A 25,689-nucleotide genomic window follows, 5' to 3' on the forward strand; every position below is an offset into this window, starting at 1 on the left:
GTGCTTTATAATATGCTCTTTGGTTTCACAGAGGCAGGTAAATATATTCTCAATGTTTTTCTGAAAAATATGAATTTAAATGTAGCATAGAGAGATTTTTCTAAAGAAACATGGTCATATTTATTTGCAGTTACTGGAGTTCAAAAGAATTTTTATTATTCTGCATTTCTACAGAATATACTTTTTCTTGCCATGTTCCTAACAAATGCATTCGTACCTGTTCTCTCTGGTGTCTCTACCCAGTGGGTGTTACTAGGCATGTTCATGCCTGTTGTCATGTGTTCTACAGTTACTTCATGAGTACAGATGGATGTATTAAAGATACATGTGAAGATGGCAGGAAACAGCTCTGTGTTCTGGATGCAGGAGCTTCCAGTCTGAGCCTGGATTTGTGCCCACTCTGTGCCATGTTGACCCCCAGCTGTTCCTTACACTACCCTGGAAGCACCTGAAGATCAAAATCTCTTCTGCTACATGCAGGCACTTCCAGTGATCCTGGGGTACTCTTGATCAGGCTGTACACCAGTCCTGCAGTCCCTATACCATTTAGGCTTCAAAATAGCTGACAAAGCAACTTATTTACCTCTGAGCTGAGGTGCTGTTTCCGTGTGAGCAGTCTGAGAGCAGTGACAGACTCCTGGCTACACAATAACCACCTGTAACACAAGTGTTGTGCGGTGGGAAAGGGATTTGAGAGTTGTCTGCCTATTAGCCGATGAGAACACAGCTGTGCTTGACTTCATTTTGGACACTGTCCAAACACCAAACATGTGTCCTCCTGTTTTTAAGACTCTACGCTTTTATAAATAATAATAATTTTGGAGTTAACGGACATAGCGACAGGTAGATGCACATAGTTCAGTAGTTGTTTTGATCGGGTATGACAGATTGTTTGTTTTTTTCCTGAACATTTTGTTTTCTTAGCTTTGTGGGGCTGTCAAGAAACATTCTCTGCTGCAATATGCTACGTGTGTGTCTTCACACAGAATATATATGCGTTCATGTACACAATAGTAAATTTGAAAACTGCTATTACCATTCGGGAAAGAGATCTTGCATCTATTGTGGGTATTTCTCAAAAACCACTACTTGAGTACTTGGTGACAGTAAGAAAAGAGAAATAAGTCTTAGGGAATCTTAGGAGGGGAATAGAGAACAAATCAACCTTATTTTTCAAGTGTACTTCTGTATCTTGGATTCTGTGTGCAGATCTGATGATCCTGTCTCTCAAAGGTCACAGTCAAGTGGATAAAATCTAGAAGAGAGACTGGAAAAATGTGTTGAGCTGCCAGTACAGGACGAGAAACCCAACAGATTAGGATTACTGCATGAAAAGATATGGTAATAGCATGATAGTAGTATGTAAAAGTGTAGATGGTAGAGAAATAAAAGTAGGAAATAAGAACTACCTGCATGTTGTAATATGGGATCTAAGGGGTGTCCAACAAATACAGAAGTTTTAAAATAAGTACTTTTCCATGGAAAGTACAATTACATTGTGGAGCTTGTTACCACAATATAAGGCCTAAGAAGCAGGTATAATTTTATTTTTCTGGTTTAAAAATAGTGTAAAAGTGATGCCATCTATCCGTGATATTTCCTCTCCGTCAAAGAGGGAATAGCAGGGCTCATTGGAGTTAATTTCTTTGTCTGTAATTGTTGACAGTGCAACTGTTTCTCTTGGATGTTTGTACCTGGATTGTGACTGAGTGCACAGCCCACAAATAGTAAGTCAATTATTAAAGGTCATAAAAGAGCATTTTCCGAGTCAGTTGACTTTAAAATGTACGTATACACACACACATGTAAATATTGTAATGCTAGTCATTTCCAATTCCTGTTTTTATTCTAGTCCAGTGTCTCTTATTCCAGCTCTGAATAGTAGATCTGTCCTCACTGCTGTAAGATAAATTAGGCCTGAATTTCTACTCTGTGTTCTCAGAGGTTGTGAGGTGCATTACGACAGTCCAGCAAAGATAATGCAAAGAGAAGAGTGTTTTGTCAAGGGTAAGTGAATACTTTAGTGCAAGCTACAACTGGTAGATCAGAGCAAAATCAGAACTGCATTCTGAGGTGCTCCTCTTCAAAGGAACACTTGATACTTCAGCAAAGCTCTACTTCCACTGTTTGCTTGTTGTTTTATCTGTTGGTTTGCATGAGCCCAGTGATTTTAAATGATGGTTATGAAGGCAGTAAGTGAAAATTCTGACCATAATTCTGCTCTTTCGTTCAGAAAAAAACTTTTGATTTTTTTTTTTTTTTAAATCTCCTTGAGGTTTATTCTTAAAAGTGCAGTTTAGGTAGTTAGTGTTCTTCAGTAGTGTGTTGGGGTAAAATACTCAGTTATGTGAAATGCATATATCTGCATGTGTTTTATTAAACTATAACAAATATTCTGAATTGAAAACTCAGTACAGTCCTGATCCAAGTTAAATATAAGATAAAGCTCCCTCTAAAACCAGTAGCAGCACTGTAAAATGGTACAATAAATCACTCACTCTGTTAAAAGAGTTATCCCTACATCCTGAAATCTTGTTTCCATTTAAAATGTCTTATGAGGGCAAAAGAAATGAGTCATAAAGATTCTGCTGACAATAAGCAGCATATGGTAATATCTTGCATCTCAACCACGAGAAGAAACCCTCATTTCCACTTTTAAATGATAAATGTTATGTGACTTGCATAAAGATTTGTACTGGGGTGATTTCAACCACCTAATGGGGTAAAAACCTCGTTCAGAAGTTCTGTACTGAATTTTGAGTGTTTTAAAACTCATGTGTTTAGCCCAAGAGTTTCAGAGCAAAGGTAACAGCAAACTAGAACCAACTCAACACCGAGTCATTCCTTTTTTGTGGTATCATTTTCTCAGCAAATGGTGTGGGCTTCTGAGGTGGGTTCTGCATCTCTGAACCTTGAATTCCCTCCCATTTTGCAAGACCTGTTGATGGAGGAAACCAATGAAGTGCAACTACTGCATCAACTGCTTCAGAAACACATGAGAGTTAACCAGGACGTCAGACCTTCTGCCCTACTTTGCATTTGCGAGATGTGCCACTTCTGAGCTTGTCTGCACTGCTCAGTGCACTGTAGCACAGAAAAACCTTCTGTGTGACTTCAGAATGACCTAGCTCACGTACCAGAAGCTGGTGCAGCTGCAAACTGCACAGTGTAGACAAAATGTAAAGTCTGTTTGTAGGTTTATGTTGATTCTGGTTGTCATGTCTTTCCAGAGATGGCAAGACTTGACAGTACTAAATCTTAAAAAAGTAAAGGTAGCATTATAGTCATCTCACTGTTCTTTTTATTTTGTTCATCATCTTTTCAAGGAACCAGAATGAGATATATGAGGTGTTTTGCTGCAGCACTGCAAGTGCAATTTCATTAAAATGGGACTGCTACAACACCTTACAGATCCTATGTGACAGCTTGTGCCTTTCACTGAAGCTGCTACACGATTTCCCAAAGCAATACCCAATTAAACACATAGTTATCAGACAATGTGATCTTCACCCAAGATGGAAACACTCACTCTAAGATATACTTATTTTTTCAAAATGTTCAGGCAATACTGTTATAGGTCAATGGGTTACCATATGGAAAAAGCATACTCTGGCAGAAGTGACTCTAACAGCATGGGGAGCAGGTGAAACTCGCTGCTGAGACTTGCAAAGTTATGCTTTTTCTGTGGAAAAACAATGAATTTCACAGCTGTAATGCTGTTTATGAAAGGACCGAAGTGTCACTGGATAAAGATCAATGTAAATGTGTTAGGAACGTCATGTGTTTCCTTTTGACAGTGTTTTGTGAAGATATATGCAACACAGACTCAAGCATTCAAAGGCAAGTAAAAGCTGATTAAAGTTGTGGAAAAGAGCGGAATCTTGGAGCTATTAAAATTGAAAAAATATCATAATTGAAGGAGGGAAAATGGTGAAGGAAAGAGGGAGCAAGGGGGATTTTATTTCAACCCCACAGGAAGCAGAGTCTAGGCTTAAAAACAGCAAGAACTTTCTGAACTCTTGATATTAATGTATTGAATGCTTAAGATCTTAGGATTTTTTCATTTTTAAAATTTTTTTGTAAGGATTTGACTCTCTACAGATAACTAGAAAATGCACAAATATATTTGATAGGATTAAGAAATTATAAAGAGTTTAAATCCTCATGCTTCAGCACAAAACCCAGTGAATATGATAATATTCTGGAGAATATTCTCTTATGGGAGTTTGATCTTATATATGTCTGCAGAAGATTTTGCAAGCTTAGGTGAGACTGATGTGGTGTTGGTGACAGATATGGAAAAGACACTGGCCTAGACAAACCAAACTAGGTAATACGATAATTTCAATACTGTATTTACCTTCAGTGAAGTTTTTTCTTTAGGCAACAAGTACAAAATTGAAGCCTGAGAGAGGAAAAATTCTGGGACAGCAAGTGTTCTCAAAATGTCCCCAAAAATTTTGCCTCAGAAAACCTTCTTCTTTTGCCTATCATTCAGTGGAACTGTGAGAGATGATTGCAAAGGTGTTATATCATACTTTTTAACAGGAGAGGGCTCATCCTGGACTGCACAGGAGACACATGGACAGATATTTACATTAAAAATAGTTTATAGCAATTCGGATTTCTGGTCATTTGCTTTTTATAGCATCTGCCCTGTTTTGCTTTCAGCAGCCAAAAATAATTTAACATGTGATCCTGCTGTGCAGGGCCTGAAATGACATGACAAGTATGGATTTCTCTTCATGCTGTATTAACCACTCAAACAGAACACAGTTGCCTGCTTCATACAAGTACTTCAGGAAGAGCACAAATAAAAGAAATAAACAGATAACTACACAGATGAAATTAGACCTTGCTATCATTCATGTATAAATTATTCAGGTGACTCCTTTTTCTTCTGTCAAATGTGCAGAGATCAGAAATGAAGTTTCCCAGCTAAATCCAATTGACCCTGTAGATAACAAAAGTTTAGTCTGTCCTTATTTGTGTAAGTGGCAGAAAGTGTTGTGCTTATTGTGGCACTCACTGCACTCTAAACAAACATTGGCATTCTTGGTGAGATAGAAAGCCAGTCATTTTTGGATAGGGTTTCTGAGTGACGGAAGCTGGGAATTGTGCTCGGCAGATTCAGTCACCATCTTAGCTGGCGTGTACCCAAGGTGTAGGAGAGAGCCAGGCACTGCTTTATGCTGCAGGCTTTGTGTAACTTGCCCTTGAGATCTCACACTTTTCATAGCAAAGAACTGAAGCAAGAAGTTGCCAGCTGCTGCTCACCCCAAGGAACTCACAGAGGCCAACCAGTTGCCAAATTTTTTTAGCTTTCAGACCCTTGGGAATAGCGACTGTCTTATGGGATGAAGTTGCATGTGGACTGGATGAAGTGTCAGGTGAGGGCACTGGGTCTTTAGCTGCAGCTGAGCTCCACAGGATGTCCTGGCTGCGTAGGGGTGATGTTAAGTGTGGGTCAGAACCAGAGGGCTCAACCTAATCCTGTCTTGAGTATGAAGTGGGGAGGAAGGAATGGGAGAACTTGGTGGTGATATGAGTGGGACCAGAAGTCTTTGGTGAACTCATCAAGCAACTTGATAAGGGTCGTGAGGACCTGCAATTGCCCCTGACTGACATGTCAAGAACCTTTGACTCTGTCAGTGGCACCCCAGAGAGACAGTCAACCTGAACATCAGCCCACAGGGAACATAAAGTGCTCTGTGTGAACTGCACCTGCTCTGGGATTTGTGGCAGAGTTTAGTTTGCTGTGTTGGCACATTAAAAATTGGCCCTCAAGGAATTTACCTTGTAACTGCATCAACAGATGCTGTAGACATCTGTTAGAAAAAAACAGTGTATGAGTCACCATAGTTTTGTGCCCAACACACTTTTCAGAAAGCTTGCAGGTCAGTTTGAAAGGCATTTAGCAATACTGGTTTGCTCTGGAAGGATGAGAAGTATGTTGTGATGTATCCATATATGTGGATGTGATGTATAAATATACAGTCAGGGCTGCAAATCACCATCCCATTTGCACAAACTCTTTTTCTTGAGGCCTTCAGAGAGAATTTGAGCCACAGAACCAGTGTTACTGACTTATTGTTTGTGCTGCCCACTGGTATTCCATGGGAGTGGACTGCTGGGATAGACAGGTATGGAAGATATTTTGGATGTAGCATGATATTAATTAGCTGAGAGTGCAAGTTCTGGCTGGTGCATTTTACTTCAGCTGAGTGCTGTTGTTTTGCATTTTTGGAATCAAAATGAAATTATGCATTTATGTTTTGGGGTTTTTTTCCAAGTATTTAGGTGGTTTAAAAAAAAAGAAAAAAAAAGACCTTACCTGGATTGAAATGTCAACATTAGATTTAAAATAAAAATTGTTTAATCTTTGTTTAAGCAAAGTTTCATATTTTTGTCATATGAAACTTCTGGTTGATCTTTTGCTTTGTAGAGCTTTATATTTAAATTACTTCAGCAAGGGTCAATGGGCAACAAACTTGTCACTTCAAAATATTTACTCTTTTTGAATCATATTTGCTTTCCAGTGAATTTGCTCCTTGTCAGGCACAAAGAGATCTTTTAGCTGCTTGTCTAATATGGGGCTCTGTGTACACCCCAGGTCCCTGTTTAGAAGTCTGTGTTGGCTCCTGGGGCTTGATGCAGTTCAGCTGGTTGGATACTGAGCATCCTGTGCTGAATAATAAAAAGGGTATATTCACACAACGTGAAAGTTACCTTCCATGTGTAAAACAGAGACAACAGTAGCTGAGAGCACTGGTAGAAAAAAACCCGTCTTTCTTTTCATTATGCATTTCTATATATTCTAATATTAGTCTATAAATTGAACATTGCCTACTTGAAGAGCTTACCAATTGTTCACGTGTCTTAAGTATTATTCTAATATTACATTAATCACAGAACCACAGAATGGATTGGAAGGGACCACAGTGGGTCATCTGGTCCTCCTTGAGCATGAATGTTGAGTGTTTTTTATTCAGAGTGCACCTTTTCAGGGGAAAGCTGGATATGATGCAACCTGCATGTGATTTGGTTGGTTAGTTGAAATCTTCAGATTTTTGAAAATAATTGTGAGTGTTTTTTTTTTTTTTTTGAGAGCTTAATTCATATGCTACCAAATTCCTACTCTGCTGCCAAACTGAGCATAAATAAATTATTAACAGATGTCAAAAAATGTTTTACCCATAGTATGATCCAGTTGTCACTCTCAAGAGGGAGCTAATGAAGACTCTATTAGGACTCTACACATCTTATTATCTATCTTTGTTTTGCAGTCTTTCTGACAGGTTAGCTGATATATTTGTTCATTGTTCACAAAAAAACCTTCCAGCTTTGTTGTTGAAGACACTTAAATCCTATGAGTTACCTGAGTAGTTAATCAAGTGTATCACTAATCTGAGGAAAAATGGTAAGCACTCTTTACATTTAGAACCCCCTTTTCCCAACACAAACAAGTGCACAGCGCAGTCTCCTGCATGCACAGAGGACCAAGGATGCTGGTAAAATCTTAAATGAGAAGAAAGAAAAAAAAATTTGGTTTTTGTTATGTTCCACAGAAACGTCTTTTAGACTGGAAGGGACTTGTTCTGGAAGTGAGGAAAACCATTTTTCCCTAACTGCCCAGGTTCTGTGCAATGAAGGGGGCCTGAGTGTCCATGACAATCACTCTCTTGTTTGGTCTCCAGAGTGTTCAGGCTGTGTCTGGTATGGGGCAGCAACCCTGCACCAGGAGAGGGCTGTGAGGAAGGAGCATCTAATATGTGGCTCCATTACACCTTCATGTCATGCGTGAAGCATACGAGAAGGAGCCAAATTTTCCCCAAGCTGTAAGCTTGCTTTGGGCCAGGGTTTCATTTACACCTTCACTGGTGCTGTGGCCAAGGATAATGTATTATGCCTTGGGCTCTATGGCTAAAGAACCCTCTTATTGTAGGAGGAGGAAAAAATAATCACTGTTCTCTTTTAGAAATGAGAAATAGTTGTCAGTCTAAATATATCTGAAAAATAAAAGTGGTCTCCAAGGAGTTTCTGAGAGTAATAAACGTACAAGGTCATTGTCTGCCAGACAGACAGTCTCAAGATGTAGAGTTGGACTATATCAATATATTCTTACTATGTGAAAATGGAGACTCTCTGTGACAGAAAGTCCCCCTGAGAAATCAGCTGACATGTCTATCCAGGAGATAGTTTTCCTTGTACCACAAAAGAGTTTCAGCCTGTGAGGGAATATATTAATTTGGTTTCAAAAAAGTTGCTGCTGCAGAGGAATCAGGTCCAAAATACAAGTGGTTCATAGTTCTGTGTGTGCAATAAATTTCTGCCGAAAATGTTCAAGGTCTCTGTAGAACTCACCTTAGGTGATGTGGGGAGGGGTGGGTGAGCATGTGCTTTCTAAATCTGTGGTATGTATTTAGACTGTTAGAGATACTTGAACAAAAAATTATCTCCTGGCCTAATGCTCGTGGAATTGGATCCCTGGGAAAGAGTTATTTGCAGTCAATGGAGAGCTGATAGTAAGCACTGAGTCTGCAGAACTGGGCTACAGTGTTAGAGCTCTGAGACATGATGTGTCTGGAGAGTTAACCTCAGAAGGTAATGCCTCACTTGTGGAGATATTTGGGAAACTTTAAAACCCCCAAACTGTGTGGGTTATTAGCAGTCAGACAAGTGGCATTCTAGAGGAGAATGTACTGTCAGGCTTGGATATTGATTCCATGCATTTCCCACCTTGGAGTCAGGTTAGTTTGTGAAAAAATGCAGTGATTATGAGAGATGAATAGATGGTATTAAGAATGTGACAAGTTAGGTGGTGTATATAGCTTATGCTCTGGATGAAACAGTGATTTTATAAAGATGATGTGCAATAAAAAGAAAAGAAATCAGAGTATAATAATCGTACAATGACAACTGAAAAAGCCCACCTTAGCCTGGCAGGGAATATGTCACAGTTACTGTCAATACATCCAGGCTCTAGAGCTGACACTGTGCTGTCTTTGGCACCCTGCTGGAACTTGATTTTTATCAGTTCTAGAATTTGAGTGTTTCTCACAGGAAAATTCCCTGATGCTTATGCCTGTGTGAGAATAGCAAGAAGGCTGTAGGTGCTGTGGCTTTCTAATATTCAACTTCTGAACTTTTTTATTTGGCTTGTGGCTTGAGTGTGTGACTGTAACACATATTCTCAGAAAATCTATATGATCCAATAACTAAAGCCTTTAGTGGGAAACTCACGACCTATGAATAAACAAACAAAAAAAATCTATATCTGTATTGATACTCTTGATTAGGAATTCACTTTTCTAATAAATCAGTTGTTTTTTTTAATTGGTAAAAAATGGAGTTTATGTTTGAAAGCAGGTTCCTACTCTTTCTACTTCTATATTTGAGGTGAATCTTTTTCTTTCCTTAAACCAATCTGTGCACATAGCTAGGAATTAGGCACCAGCTTCTTTGGTATGAGGGTTTTTTTGACAGTTTAGGCATTTTCCTTCCATCTGTGTTTAACTCTCTGTGCAAGCAATGGTTACTGGTGTTAAAATGCCCTGTAGATTCAGGAAGGTATGATACTGAATTCCTTACCTAGCATTACTTGTCCCATCACATGTGATAATGCCTTAGTAACTGTTTGTGCCTCTGACCACAACTCTAACAGCTCTCTTGGTATTCTGTAGGATTCATTCAAATGCAGTGGTAAGAGGACAGAGACAAAATTATTTTGGTTTTAGTCTGTGAATAAAGAAAATCACCTGAGGGTTTTCTATAATGAGATTATATGAATGCAAACATAAAACGTAACAGCCAGTTAAGCTTTATTAGTAATAAAGCCTAGGGAGCACCTAATCAGAAGTGTAAAAAGATATTTATGTATAGATTATGTCACAGGGCTCAAGTTATCCTGTATTATCTATCTACTCTGACAGTTTTCTATTATGCAGTCACTGAAATCAGATTCATTTGAAGGAATTGTTTAACAGCAGAAAGGAGAGGCTTTAAGTGAAACAATATCTTTCAGAGGAAGGTGAGGTGATTTAATAGCAGGTCTTTTATATATGGTTTCCTCTCCATTAGTCCAAATAGTGCCTTTCCTAGAGTGACTTTCATGTGGGGAGAAACCTTAGGTGTGAGATGTAATTGGACCAATTTTTGAATTATATTTAATTATATTATATTTAATAATGGGATATTAAAAAAGTATTCTGTGTTTGTACTGGTATGAAGTAAGCCTGGATGTCACCAATACAATATCTGTTTATCTCCAGAGATGAAGGTTAAGATAGTTAAAACAAAAACAAAACAAAAACAACAACAACAACAAAAATTTGTAGTCCAAATCTGGAAAAATTTCCAAGAGCTCAGGTCTCATTTAAGAGTCAAAAGAAGAGGCCTGGTCTTGAAGCTGCCTCTGGCAAAGAGGTGTGTAAATGTTGAGCCGTTTTGAAGATCTTGCCTCAGGCTTGCAGTGGGAACTATCAGGTGTTAAACGCATTTGGACAACTGGCTAATTTCAGGTATCCAGATGAGAAATCCTGACAATTTGTGAATGTTGGTGTTTTCCCCTCATTTGTGCTGTGCAGAGATGAAGGGGAGAGAGAAATTCAGAGTAATATTCCAATAATTGAAAGTAGCTGTTGGAAAAGTTATTGTGGTGTTTGAAGTTACTCCGTGGCAACTGCTAAAAGGAAAACTGGAAAATGCAGATTTACTGTATTTTACTGCCTCCCAGTCTTGTAGCACTGGGAGGCATTGGGGATTGGAGGTCTGCAAGCAAAGTGGGTTTTATGTCAGGAATACTAGGGATGAATGAGGACAGGAAATTTTTCTTAGTATTGAGAAAAAGTAATTTTGGAATTCGTTCTGTCTTTCATGAATGAGGAAAGAAGAAACTGTTCCTTTTAAAGTTGATTTTAGAAAATGACAGAGCAGCTTTAGACTGTTGCTAGGCTGAGATTTTTGCATAATCCTTGAACGCAATTGTAAGTATGGGATACGTTGCAAATATCTTTCAGTAGACCAAACCCTTACGTTTGTCAATAAATATATGCTATAAATATGTACCGAGTCACAACTAGATTCATAAACACAAGTCTTTCAGCATAAATAAATGAAGGTTGTTTAGATAAGTTGGCTCCTTCGCCATGAGTGGGCTTCTTGGGGTATGTGAATTATTTCTGGTGTCTCACCTGCCTCATGTAGTACTGCTCTCCACTTTGCTGGTGGATGTAACAGCTGTTGGAGGGGAGAAATCATAGACGGGACAATGATAAGATTTAGGACTGTGCATTTTTGGAACTGATTGTTGGAGTGTGGAACTTGCTGTCCATGCATGAGACAACAGTAGCTTTTGTGAATTTGCCTTGAGCCACATAATGGTTTGCTTCTCGTAGCACAGCAGCCCTGATAGCGCTGTGCAAACCCCAGAGCCTTCCTTTAAGCCTGAGGACATGAAACGCTGCTCTGGAGGGATGTTTGCGGTTATTTGACTTTGTTGTTTCCAAGTAGGCGTCTTACTGAGCACAATGGCAGATTGGTTATGGGAAAAGAGATCGTGCGTCTGTGTTTTGGTTTGCCCAAAATGTCTGGGTGAGTGGGAGTGTGTGCAGCGAGTGGCACGTGCTGGGGAAACAACAGAACGGAGAAATCTTTTGTAGTTGATCAGAAGCAATGTCGTGATGCTTAGGCTGATGCTCATCCCTCCTGCTTTCAGCATCAGGCATGATACAAAGCAGAAGAATTTAAGATACCACCCCACCCCACCCCCCCCAAATGGAAGTTTGTCTTGGCACTTTTTGTGCATCTGTATCTGTTATAATTATTGCTAATCACTCGGGCAGGCAGGGCTAACGTGTTCCTTGGTTGTCAACACCGCTCAGAATCCAAATGAGTTCCTCAGTACCAAAGAGCTGGGAGGTTTTATCAGCTTGTCTGGAGCTGCTGTGTTTGACTGCTTTTGGTAAATGGCAGAGGAGTGTTTTCCTTTTGTGCTTGCCGGAACTGAGCCTGAGCCTCGCTGACGTTAAAATAATACTCGGCGTGTGCAAGTAAAATAGTCCCAAAGGAGGCAGCAAAGTCAAGCATCCCGGCAGAATGCTAATGAAGGTGTACAAAATACTTCTGTGTCGTTATGATTTGTCATGAAAGGCAGATGAAAGAAGCAGAGGGTGAAAAAGTGCAGTTTATTCCGTGTTGAAGGGCAAAAGAAAACACAATTATTGAGGAACTTACAGAGAAGAGAGATCAAATACGTGGAATTCAGAAAAGCAGTTATGACCCTTGAATAATTAGGATGATTTGCAGTTAGTTCTACCTCAGAACTAGTGTTGAAGGGGGAAAAGAAAAAACAGGCAAAGGTGATTCAGTTCCACCTAGGACCTTAAAATAGTATTGATGCCATTGTGATTAATGTGTAGTTCTGTGAAACCATCCACTATTCAAAATTAACAGAAATGCTTATTCGCATTTCTAAACATCATGCCAAGCTATGATTTTGGTAGAAAATCTTTACTAATGGAATTGCATTTTGCTGAGAAAACAGAAGCACAGTTATTCTGCAGAACTTCTGTACCATCCAAATTCTATTTATCTCCTTTAAGAATCTTTTTATTATTAAAACAGAAAACTAGAAAAGGTTCAAATTCCAGGATGTTTCACATCCTTAAGCACTCGCATTGCCAAGTTATTTTCAAAGAAATTTTAAAATATTTTTAATACCTACATTATGTAATCTTTCCTGGTGTGGTCATCCATATCCACCCAGCTGCAAAGCCAAGAGCAAAAACCAACTCTAAAGCAGTTACAAAGCTGTTTGTGCTCTCAGAGACTTTCCTTCTTATGAGGAGCCAGAGAGCAGTGTCAGAGCTGTCCTTTGGAAAAACAAGGCCATCTCTTTATCTGTCACCAGTGCTCCCAAGTAATGCAGTTTTATCAGAGGAGCATGCCTTGTGCTGATTTCATGGTAGTAGCTTTTCCACGCAAAATGCAGCGTGTTCAATGAAGATTAACCCAAAAACCTTACTTGGAAAACAACTGGTGCATTTGTTGACCACTTGATGGCATCACTCAGTTGCATGGAAACTAAACTGTGTTGCCAGTAGAGCAGTTTTACTTGTGCTTGGTGTGGGAGGACTTTCGTGTTTTATCTTTGACCATCAAAGACTGAAGGGAGTTATTAATATACTCGATAAATTAAACTAAATCCACAAGTCTTGTTTTTATCACTGTAGTATATTACTTACCATTTTTGGAGTAATATCTTTATCTGCATAAATGCAAACAGAAGAGTTGTCCAGATTTCTCCTTTTCCCTGCTCCTGGTTAACTTTCCAAGGATGGGAACTAGTGATTTAGTGGGTTGGTGCTGACACAAAGAATGTCATCGTGCACTGAAATGTCTTTTTGGTTTGACTTTCTAATGATATTCCTTTAAACCTCCGGTTGTTGCAGTCAGTATGTTTTCTAGGGAAGGGATTTATGCAATTTTGGATGTTCATTATATGGTCTTATAAAATGAAAGCATTTTGCAGCCTTCATACCAAAAGTAATCTGTGTGCAAGCCAACGATGACAGTGCACTGAAGATGCTGAGCTGAGGGGGTAATGGAGAAAATAATGCACAATGAGTATTATTTAGATGTGTAGGATGGTTCTGGTTGTGTCAGTGTTGTTCTGTGAGTTTATACGTGCTGAGAATTGGCCTACAAGGTGTCGAGTCATACAGCACATAGTTCAAAGGAAGCTGGAGACCCAGATACTGCTGCTCCTAAGCAGCCAGAGTCACTGGGCAGTAATGAGGCTCCCTGTTAGGGCCCTGAGCAGTGACCCGAAGGATGTGGAGCCAACTGCTGACCCCAAAAAGAGGCTGACAGGCAGTGAGGGCAAAGCAGCACAAGGAAGGCCACCTCACCAGTGTGCCTCTGTTCTGTGAGCAATGGTTAGCATGCTTCTGGAGGGGGAATAAAGTAGCAAAAATACTGACAAACTCCCATTTTGATTTTTTTTTTAATTTAAATATTTCCCCTATTTTTCCTGCTTGTTTGGCTTAGGATGCTCCATAATGGAAAAATAATAAAAAGACAGCCCAAAAAGTGGGAGAGGATCTTTAATAGCAATTTTCCCAGAGCTTTTTGGTAAACATTTCAAAATCTGATGCTTTCCTTAGTTTTTGAGGTGTTTTTTGATGCTGCTTTGTCAGGGATATTCTGACATAATTCTGACCCTTAACTATGCATAATAATGTATTTACGTACTGGTTTGCTGGAATCTTTTCCTCGTAGTGATGGCCAGCTGAAATAATAATCATTGGCTTAAAACATGTAAGCAATGATGCAGTTTTTGGATCACGAAGTGCTTTGAGCTGGCCTGCTGAGAATTTTACCCAAGTTGTAGGCTAAAGAGTCGAGCTATACACTTTACTCAGAAAATTTATGCTAGATTTTTCTAAAAGAAAAAAAAGAAAATGTTTATCAGCTGACTTGCCAGTCTTATTTCAGTTGCTAAGATTCAGTTGCTAAGAAAAAAACACCTAAGATTCCCTTATCTTGGTTTTCTAAGGAAAAAAACATCATGAAGGATGGAGAAAGAATTCAGAAGCAGAAATTGTAATTATTAAGTTTTTCAGTATATGTTATCTACCATAATTGTTTTGGTTGGCATTTGTTAGGAGACAAGCTGCAAAAGAACCCCATGGAGGTCTAACAAAGGCAATTCCACTGCTGACAAATACTGTGTTTCCTCCATGGTTGCACTAAAACAAAAAATTCAAGCTTGCCTCAGGACAGCAAAGCACTTCTCTCATTTTCATGGAGTTGGTGGTAACCTGTGCTTTGCTGGCAGCATTTTATTCATGCACAGATATTAATGATCCCGTTACAGGATGACTTACATATTTTTTAGCTTTGGTGCTCTAAATCTGTGATTTTTAGGAACTGTGGCCCCAGGTTTTTCTGCTGTTGTCAATCACTTGTTAAGGACCTTACAGCATACATATTGACACAAGGGAAAGTACCTCTTGCTGAGAGATGCTCTGGTAATGAGGTGTATGTTGGATTTTGGAGCTCTTCCTGAGCTTGCAAACTGGCAGGAGAAGGTGCTCTCGGCTTCTTGGAACTGGAGACAGCCCTGCAGTGATTGTTGAGAATTCTTCCCATTGTGGGTTTCATGGCTTCAGAAAAAGGACATGTAAAGGGAGGTTTCTCTGGGAGACTCGTGAAAATGGGGATTTTGAGGAGGTAAACATTAGTCTGCTTTGCCTTTGCGTTGAGTACATGGCTCCTTACATCATGTTTCTCTAAAGTCCAGCAAGATCTATATGAAAAAGTCCAGGCGTGCTCTGTCCTCTTTGATACTCAGACTGGTTATCAGTTTATTTATTTATATTTATTGCAAGCGAGTCTGCAGTATTTGTCAGTGGTTGCATTTGTAATTTGAATGCCGGGCTCGTGCCACGCTCTCCAAGGCCCTTTTCACAATGTGCTGTTACACGCAGGGAGAACTTTCACCACGTGAAATTCACTCCTTGGGTGAAGACTTGGCAGCACATTTGGGCTCTGAATGTGAGGAAGCAGGGCAACGCAGTTCCAGTCAGAAACTATGGGGAGGCTGGGTCAGACTTTCCCGTGGCTTCCAAAATAATCCCATCAAGGAATGCAGGATCTAAGGAGGCCTGTATCCTGATCCTGGATACAGGCAAAGCATTGCTTAAATGAAAGGGGGCAATATTTATTGTTCTCAAGTGTTATATCCAAAAAATGGATACATCTAACTGGAGGTACTTTGGGGGTTTAGTTGGTTTTATTTTTATTTTTTTTTAATCAAACCACAGAGGGCTAATTGTCTGATTGTGAATTTTCTTTCTTGTTTTGAGATGTATTTTGTTTTGATGATGGAGTAAGAAATATCCATCCTCACTACATATAGGGTGATACAGCAATGAAAGTGTTACAGAAAAGATTTTGCTGTCTATGTTTATTATTTTTATCTATATTAATCACTTGTCACATAGTAATTTATATAGCTTTGGATAAGATTTTCCTAATAAAAAAATTAATTTTTTTGTTATTTGTAGAAACATAGTGAGAGTACAGAACATAAAGGTAAGTAAAAGCCTCCAGAAATGAAACAAAATAAAATATAATAATTGCTGAGTATCCAAAGGAAGAATAACTGAATAATATTAAGTGTAAATGATGCAAATTCATTATGAATTGCATTTCTTAGTTAATGAAAGAAGCTGAAGAGTAAGAAACATAATAAAATGTGAAATAAGGAATAAAATATTATTCAGGAAACCCCATTTAGGTTCTGTGAGTGCTTAGAATACTAATTTTGGTGTTGTTCTTAATACACCAATAATAGGAGTGAACTTTTCTATCGTTCAGTATTTTAATAGAAGTATTTTTGGTGATAATAATGAGATTATTCTATCATTTTTCTACCTCATCAACTGGTCTTGCACAAAAGCATTTAAGGGCCTTTTGAGGCATAAAGAGAAGAAATGTAGGTAGTTAGTAGTCTTTTCCTATTTTTCTGTGTGACTGAATTAGCTGTGGGCTTGTACCCTGACTCCATGGAAATTTCTCATGTACTACAGCAGAAATATTTAGGTTTTGTTTACACATGTGTGAAAATACTCAGTTCTCTGGTTTGTGTTATTTTGGCTTTAGCCAAAAGAATTGTATCTTCATCCTCTTGATTTTAAAATATTCCTTGGTGGCTGCAGTTTTTCTCCTTGTATTGCTTTCCTTTCTATCTCATTTCAGTGCTCCAACAACCTCCCAGAAGGACTTTTTCCATTTAATTTGAGAATACCTCTATGGGTGTGTTTCCCACAGACCTTGCATCTTAAGATACAGTTTTATCAGTTTTCAGAACTGATATATTTTTATCTCAGAACTCTTTGCTCTTCTACTATTTCATTCCAAAATTTTATGTGGATCTGTTTTTATATATGATTTTGATAATGAAAAAAATTGCTGATTAAATTTTGTACACATGAATAATACAATACTTTATGTGTATATAGCTCGTGATATTCTGCATCTGCTTGCTAGTTCAGTTGATAGATCTGCTAAATATGCACTTTCAGCAGAAGATATTACAGGCCTCGATAATCTCATGGAACAGTAGGATTTAGGTTCCCAAAAATAGTTTGATTTTTTTTCCCCCCTCAGAATTTGCTATGTTCTCTGTACTTTGATGTTTTAATGATAAAATTTTTTCCCTACTGGTTTTCAAAGATAAATAAAGTGAAAAATTAGTGTTCTGTCAGTGACTGAGGCAGTAGTACTGAGGCAAGCATGAAGTCCCTCATCTCAGCAGGAAGGTGGCTTTCGAACCTAATTACAGATACTTAAGTGCCAACTTTGTTAATCACTTCATTGCAGAGTATTACAGCAGATCTGAAGTTATCTTCCTTCATTTGAAAATCTTTCCAAGAAAAAGGGCAGAAACCTCTCAGTTTTCACAAGTGACGTTTTTTAAAATGCAAGTCCTTCGCAGTACAGTAAGAAAAAAAAAAAAAAGAAAAAAATGAACTAAAAATTTAGGGAGGATTTCTCAAGTATCAGGTGGTCTCCAGAGTGGGTAGGGCCAGCTACGGTGATGCCCAGACGTGAGAGACAGAATGAGATTGAAGTTTGAAGAGGCAGTGTGAATGCCAGTAGGTGGATATATTGTTAGATCTGAATTTACACTGGCAGCTGGTCTTTTGATAATGGAGGAAACGAAGGAACAAGTTCCTACCCTTTTCTGAATAATAGGAAACCGCTGAAAGGGAGTCTGAGAGATGGTCACGTTGTCACATTGCCAGGAGCAAGATAACAGTTTCTCTTGGAGTATTTTAATTCCCTGTGGTTTGTAGAGAGAGGGATTTAATTACAGAGAGATCTGAACTAAAGCTCTTAATGCAAATATCCCTATGAAGATGGTGCCAAATCAGGACTTTGCCATCTGCACCTGTCTTCAGAAATAGAATGGCAGGACAAAAAGCACTGGTAGAAAAGCAAGACCTCAAGCAGGATGTTTGCAGCAAAGTAAAATTCTTGCATCATCTCATGTGCTGTGACGAGTCCCACTGATGAATAAGGTCACGTGGATAAGGTGCAATCTGAAATGTCATAGCTGCTGTTCTTCCAGGCTTGAATGTGGCTTCATGGGACGTGACTGGAGTTAGGGATGCGGGTCACAGAACGAGAGAAAAGTTTAGTACGTGTTGCTATGATGTAAAAGTCAAGTTAGACAAGTGGAAGTTAGAAGATGCCCAAAATATATTAATCTGTGTTACTTCTGCCAACATCATGACAGAGGTGACACGGAGAAGCTAAATAGAAAAAAAAACAAGGCAATAGATGGAGAAGAAAGCAGACAGTGTCTTGTGAAACACTGTAATGGAAATAACAGTTCAAGAGAGAGAATGTCAAGCAGATGTGGAAAGGGGAATTTCTGAAAACAGACTTCAAAAGAATAGGTTAGGAGAGATAGTTCCCCAAAACAACTATGAACTGGATTAATCAATAGTTTGGAATACTTTAATGAAATCCAAGAATAACCCTAAGAGATGGTCTATTGATGGAGGCCAACACTGGATAAGCCACATGGCATGACTTAAGTTGCTCAGATGGATTAATGCAGATTTAATTTTTAGGTAGGATAATGTTCATGTTTTCATCCTTGGAATGCACATTTCTTACTGTACGATTTTTAGGATGCTGATGTCTTCTTAAAGTGAAGCCTGATGGTGATGAAGGCATTCACTAGAGCAAACTAATAACTCATTGTTTAAATAGCAGTCAAATTTGGAGGAAGGATTGCTGTGTCTTTTTATCTGTGGAACAAATAATTTATAAGCATTATCTCTTGAAACCTATCTAAATAAATATATCTACAAGATAAATATGAAAGCAGTTCTTTTATAATAATATTACATTCCTATAGCCATAAATATAGTAGTTAAAGATCACTAAAGTTCTCAAGGTGCTTTGATTCCCCTTTCCCCTTATAGGCTGACATGGACCAAAGCATTTCAAATCTCTGTATTTCAACTTTAAGAAAATCAAGATCAGGGTTATGAAATTTGTATGCAAAAATTCAAGGTTGTTTTGAGTGCTTATGAAGCTGCAACTGATATGCAGAATTAATGATTTATTCAGTCTCATAGTCAGAGATGTTTGATTGTCACTACAAATCCATAGCTAGTGTGAAGTAAAACAGAAAATTGCATGCATTTTCTCATGTTAGTTTTCTGTGCAAAAAAGTGTAGGACTGTAGGGGGAATCCAAAAATAAAAAAAAAAATGTGGTCACCAGACTTTTCTTCTGAGATTGTATAATTGTTGAACATTCCTTTGCTAAGGAATTTTGAGGTATCTGAAGACTTAATGAGTTTTTAAATGGAGTATGTTATGTAGTAGTTCCCCACTGTGTTACTCATGTAAAAAGAAATACTTCATGTGTTCAAAGCTAATTCTCACCCTTCAGTGCAATAAATGTGGAGAGGAACTTCTTGGAATCCATTGTATTTTTATATAATGAAAGTCTTCTATTAGAAATGACACGTTCTGTTTCACATTCTGTGATTTGACTAAAGAAAGCAAGTCAGAAAACATGAAACCTTTTTTCCTTAGTCATTCCAGTTTTTATTGCCTGCTATTTTAAAACAGAGAGGCAATAGGAGAAAACACTATGTAGTATATGCTTTCAGGCAGAACATAATCAATTGACAAAATATCAGAGCGTGGAAGCATATTGGCTAATTCTTCATTTTTAACCCATGTACACAAACTAGAAAACACTGGGAAAATGCCTCAACTGAAATGGTCTTTCTTGAGATATTTCAGCTGTTTGGTGGGCTGTGCTGGGAGATAAGGGGGCCCATTTGCCATGATCTGTCATCTCTCTGGTGTTTTTGCTGCTAATAAGCAAGCAGCTTTTGATTAGTGTCAACCACTGAATGGATGTTTTTCTTGTTAAACAACTGGTGATCAGCTCTGTATTGCACAAATAAGTGACTCTCTGAATGCGACCTCCTATCAGAACAGGCTTTGTTTTTTCTCTCCTTCTGTCTGCTTTGCAAGTAAATTGTTCCTGCTACAAACCCGTGTTGCTTGCTTCTCTCACCCTCGGTGACAGCAAAGCTTGCTGGCTGGTGATCTCTGCAGGGGTTTATGGCTCAGCTCTGCTGTTCTCTCCCTCTGTTCCCCCTTCTCTGTTCCCTCCCCTACTGTGACTAAATAAATTACCTGTATGACATGTTCAGTTTTCTCTGGCAAGAAGCCTGGGAAATCAAATCTGTTCCCGAACCTGGGTCTCCCATTTGGCAAATATAATGCCTCCCTGCTGTTAAATCAGGTCAGCTCTCAGGAAAAACAAAGAACAATTTCATATAACTATAATCAACACAGAGTAAATTTAGATAATGCTGCTGACATATGTTTATTGTAAAGACCATCAAGGAAATAATTTTAAAAGCTCTTCATCTTTCTCTGTTGCATCAGGATACATGGTGTACATCCTGTGCAAAGAGAAGATCAAACATTTTCCTTCTGCTATCCCATATCAAAGTGAAATATATCTATTTTCTGCCTGGTCTAAGAAGATATTTGATGAAGTGGTTCATTGGTTGTGTTAGAAACAGTTTTATGTATTTAATTACTGAGCCTTTACATAATTAATATTAATTGGTAATTGTTAATTACTATTAATTATTTGTAACCTGTCCAGTTCCTTTGACTTTCTGGCCTCCAAAGGTGGAGATATACTTAAAAGTGTTTAGAAGTGGAAAAATAAATCCTTTTAATGGATGTGTTCTCTTTTCTACCTTTCAACTCAGCCCACTTGCACTGGAGATCAGAGGCAGTGGGTCAGACATCTCACAGGCACTGGCAGTCCTGCAGCACGTGGCACGTGTGGGCAGCCCACTCACTCGTGTGCCAAGGCTGTCACCTTGGAGCGGGGCAGTACCGGTGTGAGCAGCCTCCCCCTTCCAGATGAAAGCTGAATTTCAGCTCTCTGTGTGTCCCCGAGGGGCTCTGAGTTACACCCCAGAGGCTCTTTCGTTTATCCACTGTTAGCGAGCTCCTGCAGACTAGAGTGTGACGGTGGAGCATCTCCGGTTACCTCCTGTCTGGCTTTATTACAGCAGGACTCTCTGGTGGAGGAGCAGAGCAGGAGTTTTTTTTGGGCAGGTGGTTGTTGGGGTCTGAAACACCTACTGAAACCCTGAGCTTGCCCCCAGCCCTCTTCAAAGGCAGAGAGGAGAAGGCAGTTCCAAGTGCCCCTGGGGGATGCTCAGGGCTGGTGCCACGCTAACCCCTGATGTTTGCTGTGCTCAGCTCCAAGGGCCAACTTCGCTGCCACTTACTCAAGAGAGTTAGTAAAAACTGGCATTTCTGGCTGCTTTGTATTCTTACACAGTCTTAGCACCACCACTGACTAAATAGCTGCTGAGATATACCTGGGGGCCTTGGCTAGAAACATTTTCCAACCACAGCTGAATACCAGGTTGTCTTACCTGGAGGAACCCTGGGAAGAACAAGACGTGTGGGATATCCTGAGTGGCAGAGCCAGCTTCCCAGGGCTCTGCCCTCCTACATGGTCTGTGTTTCAAATTCTCCTAGTATTTCATTCTCAAAAGCAGATGGGGTCAAATTATATGCTGTGTTTTTAAATGGTACATGCTTTTCCAGATCTTTTTAGAGACAGCTACGGTGTTGTTAATAATTGTTTAGTCATTCATAAGTTGTCTTTGTTCTAATGAGTGCCTCTGTTGCTTCTTCGTTGCTCTGAGACCCACAGTGAATGTTTTTTCATCAGTTTAAAAAAATCCTTTACAACTCTACTGTGTAACACGAGTCCTTGAAATGTAAATTGCTCTTTATTGTCCAAAATCTTCATCCAATGTGCCTAACGAAGATTAAGGGGTTAAAGCAGTGAAATAAGTTTTAAAAGATGGGAGTTCAGTTCCTACTTCCACCGGGAATGACCTGAAGCAAGGGCCATAATCTCCATCCACATCTGCTGCTGTCTCAAGAACTGACAGTAGCTACGTTATCTGTCCTCCGCTTTGGCATATCAGTGCAGATTGCAGATACTGTCTCCTACTGCAAAAAAGGTGCAGGACCTAACTCTGAAAGGCTTCAGCTGATACTGTAATATAAATAATTTCAGCTCTGCGTTGATGGCAAGGGCAAAGCTTGTCTTGTTCCCTTCCCAGCATGTAGGTTGCCAAAGGCATCGCTGAGCTCATTCAAACCCTTCTTTATTTTTTTTGTCTTCTGCAGCCTGTGACCTGATGACCCTGGGGATCTTAGCCTTGGTGACGTCCACCGGCTGTGCCTCGGCCAACGCCCTGCAGTCCCTGACGGATGCCATGCACATCCCGCACCTTTTTGTCCAGCGGAACACGGGAGGCTCCCCCCGCACTGCCTGCCACCTGAACCCCAGCCTGGAGGAGGAGGAGTACACGCTGGCCGCCCGCCCGCCCGTCCGCCTCAACGACGTCATGCTCAAACTGGTCACCGAGCTGCGCTGGCAGAAATTCATAGTGTTCTATGACAGTGATTATGGTAAGTAGAGGATTTCAGACGTGTTAAATTCCTTTCTTTTCAACTGGAAGGTAGAGAGGAAAGTATAAAGGGAAGGGTGGAATATAACTTGCTGGGTTTTTCGTTGACAAAGGAGAAAGCGTTTCAAGTGGACACAGGTCTTTGGCTTGAAGGAAAGGTTGCTGTGAGAACTAGTTCTCAGACAAGGAGCAAAGTTGCTTAGCAACACCTACAAGACAGACAAAGTTGGAATCCTCTCACACTTTTTCAGTAAAATATTAATAGTTTTGACATTGATAGGCAGGGGTCACACAGGCTTGCAAGGAAGTTCAACATGGCCTCTACCCGCTTGCTATCAAAGCTGAGAACTGTTCTCTTTAAAGATTAATTTTCACAATAACTATTACCATTTCTTTTTTCACATGCTTCCTCACACTACTCTGCATTAGGACTAAATTTCACAGGGGTGTGCTTCCTGGCATTAAACCAGCTGGAAGAGCTAGCATTTTCACTATATCTGGTGCATTTCCTTCCGAAAAATTTTTACTTGGGCTGAAGCTTGAGGAAAAGTAATCTCTGCCCAAGCACGTTTGGTGCATTATGATGGGTGTAAAGAATAATGAAAAAACCAAATCTCTCATTGTGCCAGGCTCTCAGAGTGAAAGGCAAGCGTGTTTCCATACTTCTTTTTTTTTTTTTATGTTCCCCCTGCCTCCCACTCAACTGATATGAACACTGTTCCATATGTTTAATTCGTGGTATTTTCAGCACTCTTGTCTTAGGATATCGGGTCTGTAACAGGGAAAATAAATGAGGAGTGGGTAAAATAAATTTTCTATGGTATGTTTTAAAACCCTGCAAATACTTTTACCTTAAAATGTGATGCATAATCTTTTGATGTGGTGACTTACCATGAACAGAATAAAAAGAAAGGAAACTTAAGGTTAAATCACAGTAGGAAAAATAATCTTGTGTGTGCCTGTGCATATAGTTTAGATTTTATATGTAGTCTTCCACAACTGCACTATAAATCTTTATTTGCATTCTCTATATACTATCAGATTTTCAGTGGTGAATGAGAGAGAAATAAAACATCTTTTGTTTTGAAATTGGCCTAGTCCTGTTTAAAAAAAAACCCAAGAAACAACAAACAAAAATGAGGATGGTTTTAAGTGGGAAATCAACTGAGGCTGTAACATCCTTTTAATGATACAGAATTATTTTAAGCATAAGAAGAAGACTGCCATAGTGTTTGTCAACTTACTCAATCTGTAGACTCAAAAATCTAGCAACCCAGCAAGTAAACTGCCATGTAATTACTGTCCTATGTAATGCTTGAACAGTGAATGCTACAGGTACAGGCAAAGCTACAAGGTACATGGTAGGTGTTGTTGAGGTGGACTTCTGGTAGTGATGAGAAAGTTGCTTTTTACAGGGAATTGAATTTAAAGAGTCCAAATTCTTCTGACAGTTATTTCAAGAATAAAGAAAAAGAAATCTTAAAAGGATGTCTTACAAACAGCCCAGATGCTCTATGTGCAAACTGCCATTACCAGTTTTGTTACTTGAACCATAGTATCGCTTATTCCAGTAACACATCTCTGTTTCTTGGCCTTTTTTTGGGTGGTTGTTTGTTTTGGTTTTTTTTGGTTTTGTTTTGTTTTGCAGAGGCTTAAGAGTTTCAGGACTTTGTACTGAGATGTTAATTCGCATACTCTGTAAATTCAGTTATGATCAAATTTACCTTTTCAGTTTCCCACAAACTGTATCAGAAGGACAGTAAGGTTATGGAAAATTGCCACAGCCTTTCTGCTCCTCCCAGTGGAGAGTGTGGTGTCCTTTCCAGCTGCCCTTGTGCTCTTTCCTCTCCTTCTCTTGGATGTGACATCCTTTTCATGTTAACTCCACTAGAATAATTTTTTTCACAAGAATTTTGTGGGAGGGGTTTCCACAAGGAAGCCAGCTGGACATTGCCAGCTCTGGGCAGGAGTTGACTGCTGGCTGTGAGGAGGGAGGTAGATCACTTATTTAGGATTACAGAGCATTTCCAGCTCTGGGCTTTTGTGGTTTTCTATAATGAATGGTCCTTCTGTATCTGATCTCTGGAAGTTATGCTGTTCCTTGGAGTAGTGTTTTAATTTGTCCATTTGCTGATCCCTAAAAGCCATTCAATCCTTTGGTGTCTTCCTTGTGGAAATGGTGAGATTTTCTGAAGATGAAGTAGTATTGCACAATTTAAAGAAGTCCCATGTTTATAGTAATGCTGTATTATGTTGGAGCTGAAAATTATTTACTTAGTTAATTACTTGTCCCTTATCAGAAATACATTTTGAATTATAATTTCTGCATTGGCTAAATTAAGGAAAAGTAATGGACTTGGAGTTTAGAAATATACCATAGTCACTGAACAGCCTAAAAAGCCCTTAATATTGTTGTGCTTACTATAAAATATACCTTGTTTTACACTGAAGTGACGGATAAAAATCTGTACACACAGCTTCAGTGAAAGAATGTGGTCCTTTCCAGTAAGGCGCCTTTAAGTCTGCAACAAGAAATGGAGAGGTTTCACAGAAGTAAAACGTGGAAGTTTTAGTGAAAAGTTTTCTAAGCGACAGTGGTAGAAGTAAGGTCCAAACTGTGGCGTTTAACCTAATGTGACACCTGCCTTTAGATTTTGTCACTTGTTGTGAGGGAACAGGTAACAGCAAGCAACGGTAATGGCTTGGTTCTGGACAAGTGACCTTTTAAAGACCTCAAAGCTGATAGCTGCAGCACTCAAATTCTCTTGGATGATACACTGTTCTCCTGTGAGCAGCACCAACAGGGGAAAGGTTGATTGATGCTTTATCCATGCGGTTCTCCTGTACTTATAGAAGAAATGATAAGAGTTGATATAGATACACTCCTTCATGACTTAGGCCTTGTTTTTCCACTTCTCTCATTTCTGGTCTTTGTGCAGTTTCAAAAGATGCACAGAAATCTATTACCCACTGATCACAGTGGGAGCTTTCTGCTGCTGAGAGTGCTGCCTGATAAGGAAGTGGTGGCTAGGCATTATAGTCTTTGCCATGTCATCTTGAGAAGGTTTTCTACCCCCTGTATGCTTCCCTTTCCCACCTGTGAAAGAAAAAGTCTTCCTCCCTGT

The 25,689-nt window shown here is 39.2% G+C and overlaps 1 protein-coding gene across 1 annotated transcript in view; it reads left to right on the forward strand.

Moving 5' to 3' along the window:
- The window catches only part of LOC114064673 (glutamate receptor ionotropic, delta-1-like), a gene marked incomplete at its 3' end in the record, with an annotated part of 200,135 nt that extends 177,570 nt beyond the window's left edge, over nt 1-22,565 (forward strand). Inside the window, exon 3 of the mRNA XM_027897918.1 lies at nt 22,281-22,565. Within this exon, the coding sequence (XP_027753719.1) occupies nt 22,281-22,565 (285 nt within the window). The remainder of the gene's footprint in view (nt 1-22,280) is intronic.
- Between the last annotated feature and the right edge of the window lie 3,124 nt (nt 22,566-25,689).

Source organism: Empidonax traillii, unplaced genomic scaffold (assembly GCF_003031625.1).
Source record: "Empidonax traillii isolate 1590-97213 ecotype Southwest subspecies unplaced genomic scaffold, ASM303162v1 scaffold567:size408382, whole genome shotgun sequence".
Taxonomy (NCBI): domain Eukaryota; kingdom Metazoa; phylum Chordata; class Aves; order Passeriformes; family Tyrannidae; genus Empidonax; species Empidonax traillii.